Consider the following 15,123-nt stretch of genomic DNA (forward strand, 5'->3'; position numbering starts at 1 on the left):
AACAATTTTCTACACTATAATTCAGTAAATAAAATTAAGCTACACTAAAATGTGCTTCCAAGGATTAGGGTTTGCTTAAAAATTAATTGTTTTACTTAACTGATTAAGTAAAGAATTAATGGTAAGGATAATAAATCTATTTCTTATATATTTTTTGATAGCTCAAAAAATTAACTATTCAATGGAACACTTAATGCATGGGGTGACTAATTTGAAATTGTTTAACCATCTCTAATGAATAAATTTGCTATTGACACCCTCAAATTTCAGCTGCTTTTATATGTGAGATGTATTTATCAACATATAAGTGTATCTGAAATATATCAACATTTAATTAACTATTTTCAAATCAGATTTAACTTAATTCCCTCACGTTACACCTCACACTATACGTTTCACGTTATTGTTGTGAGAAAACCCACTGTTGGTATACGAGTATGTGTGAGGATTCAGTGCAAATATTTATAATACGTTTACCTTTTAAAAAATATTTAAATTCAATTAAATTCTTTGAAATAAATTTTTTTGTCCCCTGAAAGACATCGCTTGTTCTTATTAAAACAGTTTATTTTAAAAGTGTTAGAAGAATTAGAGTTACTTATACATGAGTTTTAGAATATTTTAAATGTCAATTATTGGCTTGCTTTATATTATTTAATGTTAGGTGCTTGGAAGTATATATAGGAATTGATAAACAGATACAATTTTTAAGGAAAATGGAGCTTTTACTGAATACATCCATATTAGTGGAACATTATTTTGTAAAAAGAAGATATATTTACATTTTTGTCTTGAAAACTAAAAACGATAAATTTATTACACTCAATTTAAATAGTAGAGACTTTCTTTGAGTGTGTATATGTATATTTTGAAAATGTGCAGTTTGTAATAACTTTTTTTATGTGAGGGGCAGTATTTTTACGAGGATACATTATATAGAGGCCTTGGAAAAGATACACCCCCTTTGTAGCTTTAGAACAGAAATATATAAACAAATATCAAAAGGAGAATAATACCAAAAATCATTAACTTGAATTATATGAAAAAACTAATGCTATTGTTGAAAAACTATCTGTCTCAATAATTCCACGTTATATTTAATGAGTTGGTTTGAAACAGTTAAGTTACATTCTATCTGGTCCATACCATTTGAAGACAAGACAATGGTTTAATAACGATACATGTCCCTCCATGTGATTTTGCCTATCATTAGCAAATCGAAATGAACACAATGAATTGAGCTGTCCACATCCTATTTTGAGCTTATCCCTCATTGAGTAAGTATGTTTCACTTATGTAAGTTTTCCACTAGACTTCTCAAGAACGAGTATAGATAAATACTTTAATACTTGCATGCAACATAAATTTTACGTTGGCAACATCGCACTAGACGAATGGCTTAGCCCTTAAATATAATAATTGAGCAAATATTTCCACAACATTTTAGAGTAGTGGACATAGAAGTAGGCTATTTAATTTTCTTACATTTTTATGTTATTGTTTTAATTAAAGTGATTTTACATTCTAAATGTATAATCTTGCTCCTACGAAGATTTATGAATTTTTGTATCGTAATGGAAATAAAGATATTTTTGATTGATAGATGATTTGATATTTAATATTCTACTAGTCTAAAATTAAATAAATTTTATTTTAAAAGTTCTTTTTTGTTTTTTCTTACTTGCAATTTCAGTAACAAGTTAAAGGGCCAAAGGTAAAGTAGGAATAACCATTTATGATTCAGATATGAGTTACAGGGTGAGAATCATAGTGAGTGACACTAAGAGGATACAGAAGTGTTGGTATGAGACCGATATGTCACGTCTGACAGGATTACTGTGTTACAGATGTAAGCGGCTCGGGTGGTGATACGGGGATCACGCTATCTCTGCACACAGCCCTCCCGTGTTGTTGAGTGAAAAATTCATAGAACTTGTCTTCTATCCTACATTGTACAAATGTGTTTTATTGGTTCATATGATATAGTTTTTTTTTATTATTATTAACGTAGCTTGTCTATTATAAAATGTGTGTGCTTTATAACATTTGACATTAAAAAAATTCCTAATATATTTCAGCATTGTTGTATCGATATACGTATAAATTATATAAATATTTATTAAAGATAAACTATAGCTTCGCACTCAATTCCGGAGGTTATGCACGTTTGTGATTACTGTACTTCTAAATTGAGTGAATCATGTGTCCTCCGCCAATCAATCAAAATTGGCTGAAAGTTTAATGTACGTTGATTGAAAAGTGAGTTTATGTTAATTTTAATTTACTCATAACTCAGTATCCCAGTACAGTAACACAAAAATAAGTTTTAAAGAGAATAATTCCACATGAACTCAACGTCAAGTAAATTGGCCAAAAAAAGGAATACAAAAATTTTAATCCCACATTTTGAAAAATACACTTATTTAAAGTCTTTTTTTATTAATTATTCACAGTTTATTAACTTTTTCAATATTATTAATTTATATATTATACCATTTATGCACCTTAAAGGGATTATTACCCAAATTTAGTAGCAATGATTAGGAAAAATGTTATTTGTACAGTTTGTGATAAATAAATAAATATATATATATATATATATATATATATATATATATATATATATATATATATCATAATTGTACTTTTTATATGTCAAACAAAATATTATTAAATACTTATTTACGCAGTATACAATACTTCTATTTAATACTCTTATTCTAACTCAGAAAACAATAGACGCTTCTTTGATTGTACTGTATTAATTTTTTAAAGGAAAGATGTTGGACTTTTCTGATTACACATGACCATAATCAAAAATATAAGACCTATATCATATGAAAAATTTGAATATTGTTTAAATTTTCTTCGAAAATAGTACCCGTTTTGACTATTTGTTGTCTTTTGCCTATGATGTGTGATAATTGGTTTGGGTACATATTTTAATTACACGTACCACCTTAAATTCAAAAATTGTTGCCTACCATTATGTTGTTTAATGGTTTTTGAAACCTAGTTAAAACATTTACAGCCGTCCTGAAAAGGAATATATTGCAGACAACTCACTTATTTATTATATTATAATTAGGTAGATTAGTGTTAGTCTATAAAATATTATGCCCTCTTAAAACATAAATACGAAAATATATTCCCATTTTTTAAATTCAGATTTTACCTCACGTCGTTTGCTCTATTCTATTCACTGTCGAAAACGACGGTTAATTGTTAATTTTTTAAGTGTCTGCTATGTGATATCATTTTAAATTACCATATACATGTTCAATAAATAACTTAGTTATTAACACTTTCAAGTACCAGCTAACTTACATATTTCAGATACATTTATTTACATAAATTAGTGAATGTGAAATTTATGAACGATACAATTAGCTATTTTCAGGCCAGTTTAAACTTAATTCCCTTACAGCTTACCTCACACCAGTTGCATACCAATATACGTTTGACGTTGGAGATGACACAACACTCACCGCTGCTATACGAGTATGTGTGAGAATTCAGTGCGGTGTAGCTCGCGCCTGCACTTTTACGAAGTGGCAATAAAATATTTATATATTTACCTTATCAGTTCATCCTTTTTGACAGACAATCAATATTTTGCTACCAAACATTGCCATTGCCCTTTAACTTAAATCTTTGATTGAAAAAATAAAATCTTGGCCTGGAATATATGGCTACGTTTACTATGATTCTACAGGATAAAACTTTAATATTTGTGTGCAAACAAACTGTTAAGTAATGTTAATTGATAGCTCATTCGATTTTCAGATAGATATTTTAGCAGAGAAACTTTAGCATCACCGCTATGACGATTTGAAAACATTCAGATATTACTGTTAATACAATTTAGAAAGAAATCCATGTTTAAAGTACATTATAAAAACAGACTCATACAGCTAATGCTACAATTGGTGTATTAAATTTGTATTAGAAAAGTATATGGGAATATCAATTATCACTTAGTACATAAGTTCTAATGGGGCGTCTGAACTCATAAAAATTTATGATAAATATACAAGTTCAAAGGTAAAATACACACACACAAAATACACAGTAAAATATTTATATTTTAATATTAGAAAATATTTAGTGTTATTTTTACTATTTCGTTGGACACAAGAGGAGGGTTTTAATGGATATGCCTCGATTTAGGCGTGCAAGTAGCATACATGATACACAATGCGTTTACGTACTTTCCAATTATGTTAAATTTTGGAGGAGTCTAAATCCAATATAACTATAAAGAAGGCAAGTGAAACATAATATCTCTTTAATTTTACTTCATTCTTATAAATGTCTCTATAGTTTTTATGTCAGCTGTAGTTGCCGCATGCCGCAGTGGGCACCGATATGATTGTGTTTACTATTCTGTCCTCTTAATCCAAAAATCTTTAACTCAATGTTTCCAATACATGTGATCCGTATCATGTTTATTAGAATTAATTTCTAAAACCTTGCATTTTCATGTTTTTTACGTCTAGCAATTAACATTAAATTACATATAAATATATATATTCAGAATTTAGAATCCCATTTCCGATATTGACAAATAACTGTGAGAACTTAACCAATAATATAAAAATAACTTTAAATCACTGTACTATTTGCTAATGGATATTCGAATATCAACGCCCTTTTATCGGTTACATTTTATATGTAAGTTAAATAAATTCATTGCAAACATTGTTTGCAGAATAATAACATAGGTGAAAAATCCAGCATGGAAGAAAACTGCAATCAGTTTTATCGTATTTACTATTCAATAATAGTAAATACTCTATTATTGATACATTACTCCACGTATAAATATAGTGTTTTTGAAATCGCCACTGTGTTTGAATTTAATTCCTAAAATTAACCAATGGTTTGAAACTAATTAGTAATCATTATTTATTGTTGTGATTTGAAAATATAATAAAATTTTGAACCTTTACCACCGTAACGAACTATGAAAATATTTTGTCAATAAAGGAAAACTCAGAGAAAAAGAAATATAAACACAACGATAACCTAGATCTTATCGTTGCCATCTTAGTTTTTAGATGTCAGGATCCATGCTAACAAATAGTGCGTAAATATTCTTCAGTTACATGGCTTTTTCCCTTATAACCACCGTAGCCCCTCAGGTTTATGCCTGAACTTTTGACTTACAACTTGTTCTACAATTATTTTTGACATTGGCCAGTTTATCGCCATATATCGACTTGTGCTTCCATAACCTTATACTTATAAACAATTTTTATAGCCGAGGGAGGGGACAGATTCCAGTCGTAAAACGTAGTGTTGTAGAAATAATATCTTTATGTACGTAAAGTTACATATAGGACGAAATTCTGGTTCAAAACTTTGTTTAATTTCAGACACTTATCAGTAGCATTGTGTGTGTGTGTGTGTGTGTGTGTGTGTGTGTGTGTGTGTGTGTGTGTGTGTGTGTGTGTGTGTGTGTGTGTGTGTGTGTGTGTGTGTGTGTGTGTGTGTGTGTGTGTGTGTGTGTGTGTGTGTGTGTGTAATAAAAGTAAAGGTTTTAAGGAAATAACAAAAAATTTCAGAACGTATGAAACAATACACATTACATTAGAATTAGTTTAAAAAAGCAAATACTTAAGACAAATTACTAAGTGGTATGCGAATATCCTTCTCCTACTTAAGGGTCAAAATATAATCCTATAGTTTATTTAAAGATAATTTATTATGTGTTTTAATCTATATATATAAAAATGAATGTTTGTATGTTTGTCCTTTATGGAATCGTGAACTATTGGACCGATCATGATGAAAATTTGTACGTATATGTATTTTTCCACGGAGAAGGTTTATAAGCTATGCCCATCCCTTTCCCGATTCAGGATTCCGCCCCACTGGTTACAGAAATACCCATAAGAAATGCATTGCAGCAAACATATGTTAACGTCTTTTCAAATTTTTAATCAGCTGTTCTTTGTAAACATATATTACACTTATAGTTTTAAAGCATAGAGTAAGCTTAAGAGAAACGACAAATTTGGTTTAAACTGTTTTTGCAATCACTGTTAAACATAGACTTTACTATCCAGATAATACAATTCAAATTTGACGTAAAAATTCACCTTTAACTGCAATATTTATTTAATATAAACCATGCTCATGCTTGATCAGAAGAGTAATGCAGATATCATAATTACTATCTTACGTTGGCTACAAATATAAAGAATGTTATAAAATCAACCTTAGTTGTTTTTTTTGACAGAAGTGTGGTTCTCAAAACTCCGTGTGTACATATTCTCTCGATCGAGACAACAAAGCAAGCTCAATCGTGGCATCGGAGATATAACTAATTTAATCTAAAATTTATTATAGTAAAAAAAAAAATTTACTAAGTAATATAAGGACTTCGGTTCTTAAGATTTGCGTGCGAAGCCGTGGGTAACAGCTAGATAGAGGCAGGAATATGGTACATACCTTCATAATACGCCCAAGAGGCTCACGATGGAACGACTATCAATTATCTCAGCAATGTTTAGAATGTGATAGAAAAAGAATAAGTGAATATAGTGTACTGTTTTCAACGGGAAATTGCGTGCGAAGCCGCGGGCAACTTTTGCAAAAAATTATTGAAATGCGCAGCAAAGCGCGCCGGGCCCGCTAGTATTTTATAAAAAAAACGTAACATGAGCTACACTTATTATTCTCATTTTTGTGATACACTTTATCACTATAAAATATGGTCGTTTGGTAATGGATAGTTTAAAATTTGACTCCAATTTCCTGAAAAGGTTTAACGTTCGAAGAGTCTCTAATATCAGCTCATTACTCCAGACTCAATGGCAGAAGATTCCAGAGAATTTATGGCCTCCTTAATATACCGAAATAACGACCACCCTCCCTTTTAGCATCCCATTAACGGAAAACCTTATTGATTTGATATAAAAATTGTGAGATTTATTCTGTCCAGGTTTTGCTCAGCTTATTGTTTTAGGTAATTATCTATTTCCCTTTTATTTTGTGTTCCACTGCGAATGAAGAAACAAAGATTTCGTAATTAACGGGTGCTAATTCTTTTAAAAGAAGGTGAATGAGTGGATGATTCAGCTTAGTAAGCATACAATGAAAGATTATTAACCATGAAACACTTATTAAAGTAATACACTCAGTTGACTATTAAATTAAATCACAGAATAGTACAAAAGAGACAAAATTTGTTTTTGTTTGTGTGTTGTCGTGGGTGCTAAGACGCAACACGGGTCGAGTATTGCAACCAGCGGCTTCGATACGGTTATTCTGCCTTTCGTACGAATATGATCGCTGGCCCTACACAAGGAAGTGTATCTCATAGGAAAATAGCACTTTTCTCCAATCTTATCCACTCTAATAAGCGTACCCCCCTCAAATTTAATTGTGTTTTCATCATAGGATCTTCTCCCTACTTCTATGAGTCGTTTACGTACCGTTGAGTCGCGAACTTATAAGCCAGCCTTTTTTCTAAATCTTGCTGGAGGTGAAAACTTGTTTTTCTTGAATCAAAATTGCTATCACGCAAGAGAAAGGCTTCATCTCAAGGAATAGTGTTCCGTTTTATTCCACATTTTCCTTTCCGCTGTAATTAAACGGATCCGGTTTCTTTGTTTTAATTATTTTATTTACAGCTCCCAAACTTACACAAAACTTCTTTGCAATGTCCCTCTAAGTCATTGGTGTATACACACTAAGCGTAATGATCCTTTATCATTTCCTAGGATTGATATCCATATCAATAATCAACTAAACCTCATTGCACAGTTTTTACAAAATCAATACAAATAACAGTAAATTGCAAACATAACGTAAGATATAACGAAATATAATACTGATGTAACACACAGAAGGTGTTTATAACAATATACCAATTAAGTTTTATGGTTATGATGTTTTCTTGAACAAAACAGCTGACAGAATATGCACAGCAGGTGCGCCAACGTATGACAACTGAACTTCGACCTCTGTTCTTGTTAATATGCACAATAATGTACGTGCATGTGTGCTGATCACAATTACACTGGGTGCACAAGTTCCCTAGTTTTACGGCTTCCGCAGTGATAAGTGATACTCTTATCGAGAGACGACATTTGGACCTGGCGTTTTCCATATCTTGTATAAAGTACAACGCCAAATTTGTGTGGTTCATACTAATATATATAAATTATATAATATACATAATAATTCATTACAGCATACTCTAAATAAGATATCACGAAGAGTGTAAGAACCTCATTTTTCTTGTACGTTAATAATAATGCCACACATTCATATTGTTGCTATGGTAAACTTTAAATTTCGAGTGAAATTTTGGAATATTAGTTCGATTTGAAGAGTAAATTTTATGTATATCATTTACAAACATGTGCTTGTTGAACGCCTGTTGTTTCTGTATCTTCTTAGACGTCGGATGCATAATAATCGCTACTTTACTATTGGTAAACGTATAAATTACAGGTAGAATACTATCAAATTGAATACTCTCTTATTAATAGACAATTAGTCCCTTTTACAATATTGTTTCTTTTTACGACTGTGGGTATGTGTGTGTAGCATTTTAACAACATTTCTGATTCCTTTAATATGGGAATGTTAGAAATTAAATTAAAACTCCATCTCTATCTCTTCTCATAATAAATTAAATTTATAACAATCATTTCCTTTAAATTAGAGATTTATGGTCAATACACAAGTCGAAAATAAGTCCATCTTTTGAGAAAATTAGGTCCCCGGAATATGTGTAATGTAGTATATATTTACCGTTATGCTATATTATCGATGTTTCTTTTAAATTTATCTATAAATAGTATCAGGTTCTAAAAGTTACATTACACTGATTTAATTTCATCCGAGCAGTAGTATGCTACTTTGTTTATCACAGTTTTCATATATAGATTGATAAAACCTCTCCAATTACTGAAAACTGTGTTTTGTTAATTTTTAATCTATTTTATTTTAATAAATCTTATCCTGCTATATCACAGATAATAATAATTTTATCCTTAATAATATAACATTAGTTTGTAACTGTAGATAATACATAATAACAAGAAAATTGTCAAAACCTTTCTGGTGTAAATAGAAAACTATTTTCTTTATTACTGTACATGTGATCTATAGTGTAATAACAAGCAGTAAATTTAATAGTAATTTGAAGACATTTAGCCCAATTAACTATTATGAACTGCTAAAAAGGAAAATTAAAACTCGTACAGCTTATTAAAATTATGATAATTTTTTTTCTCAGGCAAGTCGGCTGTTACTTGTAATATTGATGCTGAACGAGCCTCAGTACAAGGATTTAAATGTCTTTAAAGAAGTAACAGGTACTTTGGTAAAATTATATCAACATACATCTTATTCTTGGAAACATTTCTTAATCTATTTCTAAACAAATTTTTCTATGACTGTATAATGCTTGTATCAAAGATTGCAATTACAAACACAGCTACGATGGAGAGGTCTGATTCATGTAAATTTAGAGTTTAACTCCATTGCAACTTCGAATTAGTCTTAAATCTGTCACTGTCACAGAATTGAATTGAATCTAGAGTAATTGAATGTGATCAAATCTCTCTTCACTTGAATATAGATCTGGAAAGACCAAAACTGTTTTGGAAATGCTACGTTATGCTTGACATAATATTGATGTCCCTGAACGGATCAACAGGGATATAACAAAGCATAGTTAAAGACTGTTATTGCAGTGAATGATTCTATCAAACATTAAGAGTATGATGATTTTAGTTAATATTGATAACATTTTTATTATTGTTTTGTGTTTTTGTAATGTAAATGTTAGGTTCTTGTACATTAAAAACATAATAAACTAAGACGTCTGGTTTTATGTTTTGCAGCTGCTCACGTATCCGTAATTTTTTTACTACTAGGATGCATTATTCCAATATTCCTATGTTGCGGCGTAATGACAGTAAGTATCGTATTTTATATTCTTATGTATTATACATCTTATGTATTATAATAATAAATTTTAGCATCTACTATATGCGACGGTTTTTATTAACTATGATAATATGATTACTATTTAATTCGTCTGTTTATCAATTTTATACAGTGAAGAAATAGCGATAACACTAACGAGGTTTCACTGAAATAGTAATAGTTTCAGTCATTAAAAACATAATTACAGTTAGAATATTAGACACATAATATTTCTTAGTATACAGTTACAGAAGCCATTTTACGTATTCAATATTAACCTTATTTGTTTTACTTTAATTTTTTTATGAGATTCACCGTACTGGCCGTTCAATAATATGTACTGACGTTTATTCTAATCCTAATCATTTTATAAATGCTAAAGTGCCATTGTTTGTGTGTTTTATTTTCACGCGTAAACTACTCAACATATTGTGCTGTACGTTTACATAAACATTAATACGGTTCCTGGGACGAATGGAGGTGTATTTTTTATTTGGAAAACTCTCTGAGCTACTCATCTTTGGATCTAAAATACTAGGTCTAGAGTAAATTAAATTAACCATAAATATACAATTTTTAACATTATTTTGTATCGTGGAAAGAGGGTTAACTTAACTTTGGCCTCGGAAATATAATTCACTCGAACCAGAAGTGCTCATATCTGTACAGGTACAAAACCGACGCAATTGCGTGCAAAGCCGTGGGTAACTGCTACGTGTTTATACGTTTACAGTTCTAATATGAAAATTTATACAAATATTGACAAATAACTGTAACCAACTAAGGTCTTACGTGAAAAATAATTTCTTGTTCGTTCAGCTTGTTACGTTATTTACAGAGAGTATACTTCTTATAGTGGAGATCGGAGTGGAGTGATACAAAGAGAGATGAAATAACGAATGATGAATTTCTTTTTTAGCTTAACCAAAGATTTTACTTTGCACCATTTTTTGTCTGAACCCAATAATATAGCGCAATAAAAAAGCTTCACACAACTATCTATTAAACTAAACCTAACATAGTAACTATCAGTGTAATAAGAAATTAGTCAATGGTGACACTGGAAGATTAAGGAATGCCTTGTATCCTAAAGCTAATCTAAATTGTTTTATTACCATTGAGATATACTCATACGAAGTTGGAAACTCAAAACTGATATCAGAAGCAATTATTTGTCGAACCGTAATGGCAAAGCCTTAGTAGAGAGAAAATGTAGTTTAATTTGTTTAATTACTTTTGAAGTTTATACAGCCTGGGAATTCAAGCACGGTTACACCAGTTTTGCATCTCGCTTCTTTTATTAGAGAATAATTCTACTTTGTTTGACCAGGATTTTAAATAAGTTTATTTTTATTCTGGACTTTATTACATACCATGTTTCCTTATGATAATATTATTTTCTCTGAATGTAACAGTTTCCTTTATAGGGTTGTTATTTATTAACTTTCAAGATGTCTAAAACTCTTTTCTGGCATATAACTAATTCAGAGCATTTTATTTGCAATATAATTGTATGGTCTCATGTATAATTTGTGTAAAACCTGGTAAACATTAGTCTTGATAAGAACAAGATGGGATTACTGGCATCATTCTGAATGTACATCTAAAATTATGTCTAATTATTGTACAACAAGAATACTGGTAACGAAGCATTTCCTAGCAAAATTACCTGACTTAACATTCAACAGCATTACATTTTCGTTAAGAAATGTATTTATACATACACACACATATGTATAAATATATATATATATATATATATATATATATATATATATATATATATATATATATATATATATATATATATATATATATTTCAATAAACATTGCCATTTATACAAATTTAATTTATATATATATATATATATATATATATATATATATATATATATATATATATAATTTCAATAAACATTGAATAACAAAAAGTACTTGCTCCGCCGGGAGTCGAACCTGGATCTCTCACTTGCCGGGTGAATGTGCTACCATTACACCACAGAGCGCTTACTTTTCCTGATTCAATTATTTTATATTTGGCCGTATCTGTCACATATGCGTTTAAATAAGCAAACTAACATATGATCGGAAGACCAAACAACTGTCAAACGACTTTTATTTACGTTAAATTGTATAAATGGCAATAGCCTTATTTAATTTCAATAAACATTGAATATATATATATATATATATATATATATATATATTTAAATGCAATAAATCCTTAATTAGATTACTATTTTCTAACATTATAAACATTAATATAACAAGTTGTAGATTGTACTTCACAAAGTTATGAAATTTTCATAATTTTCCCCTTTTAGATAAAATCCTCAATGCATAAATATTCTTTTAACTGTATATCAACACTAGAAATATTGAAGTTTTTAATACTACGTACAATACGTTACGTTCTTTTCATAATCTTTTGTCAACAGGAATAGTGTATACTGGATTTTTAAGAAAAGGTTTTCTGAAGAAATATTATTCTTTTAATTATATATTATTTAAATATAGCTACAAGATGCCATTTTGCTTGTGAACCAACAGAGAATTTCTGAAAAAAGAACTATATTGTACTTTTTATTCTTGCTTTAAGCTTTGACCGATAATAATTGCATGGTTTAATGACGCTTTTTTAAAAATTGCGTTACCTTATAAAAGGTTTTTTCTCATGTGTTTATCGAAACGAAAAAAAATACTTTACACTTTGACTTTTAATCCGGTACCTGCTAATATAATAAAAAAAACTTTTTCCTCGCTTTATCCACAAAATTCGTAAATCACTAATTACTGTTGCAAATTTTATTTAATACATGTTTTTAAAGTTGAGCAAATTAAGGTAAACTATCAGTGTATACTATTTGAATTAATGTAATATAATAGCACTTCGTATTCCAAAAAGTACGTACACTGCTTTAGTGTATAGATTTATACAGTGTATATAAACGTAATAGGAAATTTAAAAAAATATTATAATTCTTTACTTTAAATATCTTGCTAATAAGAAAATGCCACAAACTGTTAAATCTTTACATTTATTGGCGACAAATGTAGATAAACCAAATTTAAAATATTTGTACTAATAAAAAAGTTATGTAATTAGAATATCCATAACATATGGCTAAGATTACTATTTAATCCCATACCAAAAAAAGAGATTCTTAACTTTTCTTATTTTCCTAAATGCATAATTTAATCCTAATTTTGTATGACTTGTTATAGGAGAATCCTCAATGTGTTTACTTATTTATATCGATGGAAGTGTTTCATTTGATATTATTCTCAGCATGGGAGATTTACTTCATCGTTCATTATATGGACGAGAAAAACAGAGAGGAACTAAAAAAAATCAAAGACGAAGATTACTTCTGGGTTCCACCATTAATTTCTATACGTAAGATCTATTACCAAAATAAAGTTTTTGTGTAGTTTTAGTTAACATTTGTATAAGAAATATCTTCTATTAGAATAAGGTAGAAGTTCGTCACACTATCCATGTCACGTAAGACGAGACTTACCTGTTGGTTACATGGAATTAACACCTTTTAGGCTACACGTGTTACTAATTTTAGGATAAATGTCGTATAATTGTACTCATTTTTTTTATAAATTTATTCACTATGCGTTTTCTCTTTACCATCATGGTTGACCAATGATTGATTGAACCCAATGTTGACCAAAACCAAAATGTTCACTGACGCTCAGGAAAATTCCATGACTTATCATCAACCAGAAATTAATGTTGCTCATACATAAATTAAGCTTAATGCAAAATTATAAGTTATAAAATAATTCGTTCTTGACACATCGTGTGAAGAGACACGGAGACAGAAATTAAATGTTTCAAACTTTGGAGTGTCTGGCTAACGGTCATGTGACAGGACAACGATTTTTGATACTAAATGTAATAATGAAAATACAACGTATAAATACCGTTGCTTTCATTGTAACTAATAACTAACTACTTATCGATTACTTTTAACGTCTATTATGTATGAAATAAACTTATCAGCTTTAAATTTTGCCGGTGTAGTGAAAATTTACGGCATCAATATAATACAAATTACACTATTTGTATAACATATTGTTACTTTCTGAACACACCATGTAAATATATAAATTTAAATATTTCAATATAATATTAAGTAGTAAAATTCGCATTACGGAACGATAAGTTAAATTCATATTTAGCTAGACTGGACTGCGTGGCTTGAATAAATAAATAAGTGCTCACTCAAAATGGAGAAATATAAATGTAATGTATAAAAGTAAATATAAGTGGCTTAGATCCTGAATATAGTATTTCTGATTAAAAAGACAATTGATAACTGAAAAAGGTAGCAGTGCAATAATTTCTAAGATTACAATAATTGCTTTAAAAAAATTAATGCTAATCCAGTGAAACCTTTAAATTATAAAATATGTAGAATGCATTATGGTACGTATTAAATGTCTCAAGTTTCTTGCTCAATATACTTTTACTTTTACTCTAAAAGATGTATCATCACATAAATAAGTTTAAGATGCTTATTATATGTGCAGATTATGGATTAATTTATATCATTTTTGGAAGATAAAAAAAGATCTGTGTGTTTATTTCTGTTTCAGTGTTGGAAATATATTTCCTATGGGTTGCTTACAGCTACTACAGAGCTCTACTTGATTACTATTACGACTACTACCCGGCAGTGTTTTATTATTAACATAAAATACTATTAAATTTATTGCAATAAATCAATTGTTTAAAAACTGTATTCATAAATCCATGTAAGGTTATAAGTCCTTTTTTCTTACGCTTAAACTTGTATGTTGATTTCATGATTAGCTTGATTATAACTAACTATTTTGTCAGCATTATAAGCTTAATAAATATAGTGTATAAATATAGTGTGAGTTAAAAGTATGGATACACTTACGGTTATAACTTTGCCATTCCCCTAAAATGGGATTTAAGGGGGGGCTCATATTTTTGATTATAAATACCCATTAAGTGACTTCATTTGAAAGGTCTTGATAAAAGGAGAACATTGAAAACTAGAGCTTTCTATCTCAACCCAGTACAAAATGGCAGCTCATTGAAATTAATTACGTTAAAAGCATGGATGGATCCTTATAACAGTAACTAAAATGTTCATTTCTATTTCCTATAAAAGTGTATGGAGTTTTCCA

The 15,123-nt window shown here is 29.3% G+C and overlaps 1 protein-coding gene across 2 annotated transcripts; it reads left to right on the forward strand.

Annotated features, from left to right (window-relative positions):
* Nucleotides 1–8,311: 8,311 nt before the first annotated feature.
* On the forward strand, nucleotides 8,312–14,698 carry LOC124365215. 2 transcript variants are annotated; one of them, XM_046821177.1, is made up of 5 exons: nucleotides 8,312–8,466; nucleotides 9,257–9,335; nucleotides 9,867–9,940; nucleotides 13,177–13,348; nucleotides 14,563–14,698. In XM_046821177.1, the coding sequence occupies exons 2-5, from the start codon at nucleotides 9,284–9,286 to the stop codon at nucleotides 14,655–14,657; spliced, it is 393 nt and encodes a 130-aa protein (XP_046677133.1). In that variant the 5' UTR covers nucleotides 8,312–8,466; nucleotides 9,257–9,283; the 3' UTR covers nucleotides 14,658–14,698. The 2 variants fall into 2 exon arrangements, with proteins under 2 accessions (XP_046677133.1, XP_046677132.1); XM_046821176.1 differs by having other exon boundaries at nucleotides 8,312–8,447.
* Nucleotides 14,699–15,123: the final 425 nt, after the last annotated feature.

Source organism: Homalodisca vitripennis, chromosome 6 (genome assembly GCF_021130785.1).
Source record: "Homalodisca vitripennis isolate AUS2020 chromosome 6, UT_GWSS_2.1, whole genome shotgun sequence".
In the NCBI taxonomy this organism is placed as follows: domain Eukaryota; kingdom Metazoa; phylum Arthropoda; class Insecta; order Hemiptera; family Cicadellidae; genus Homalodisca; species Homalodisca vitripennis.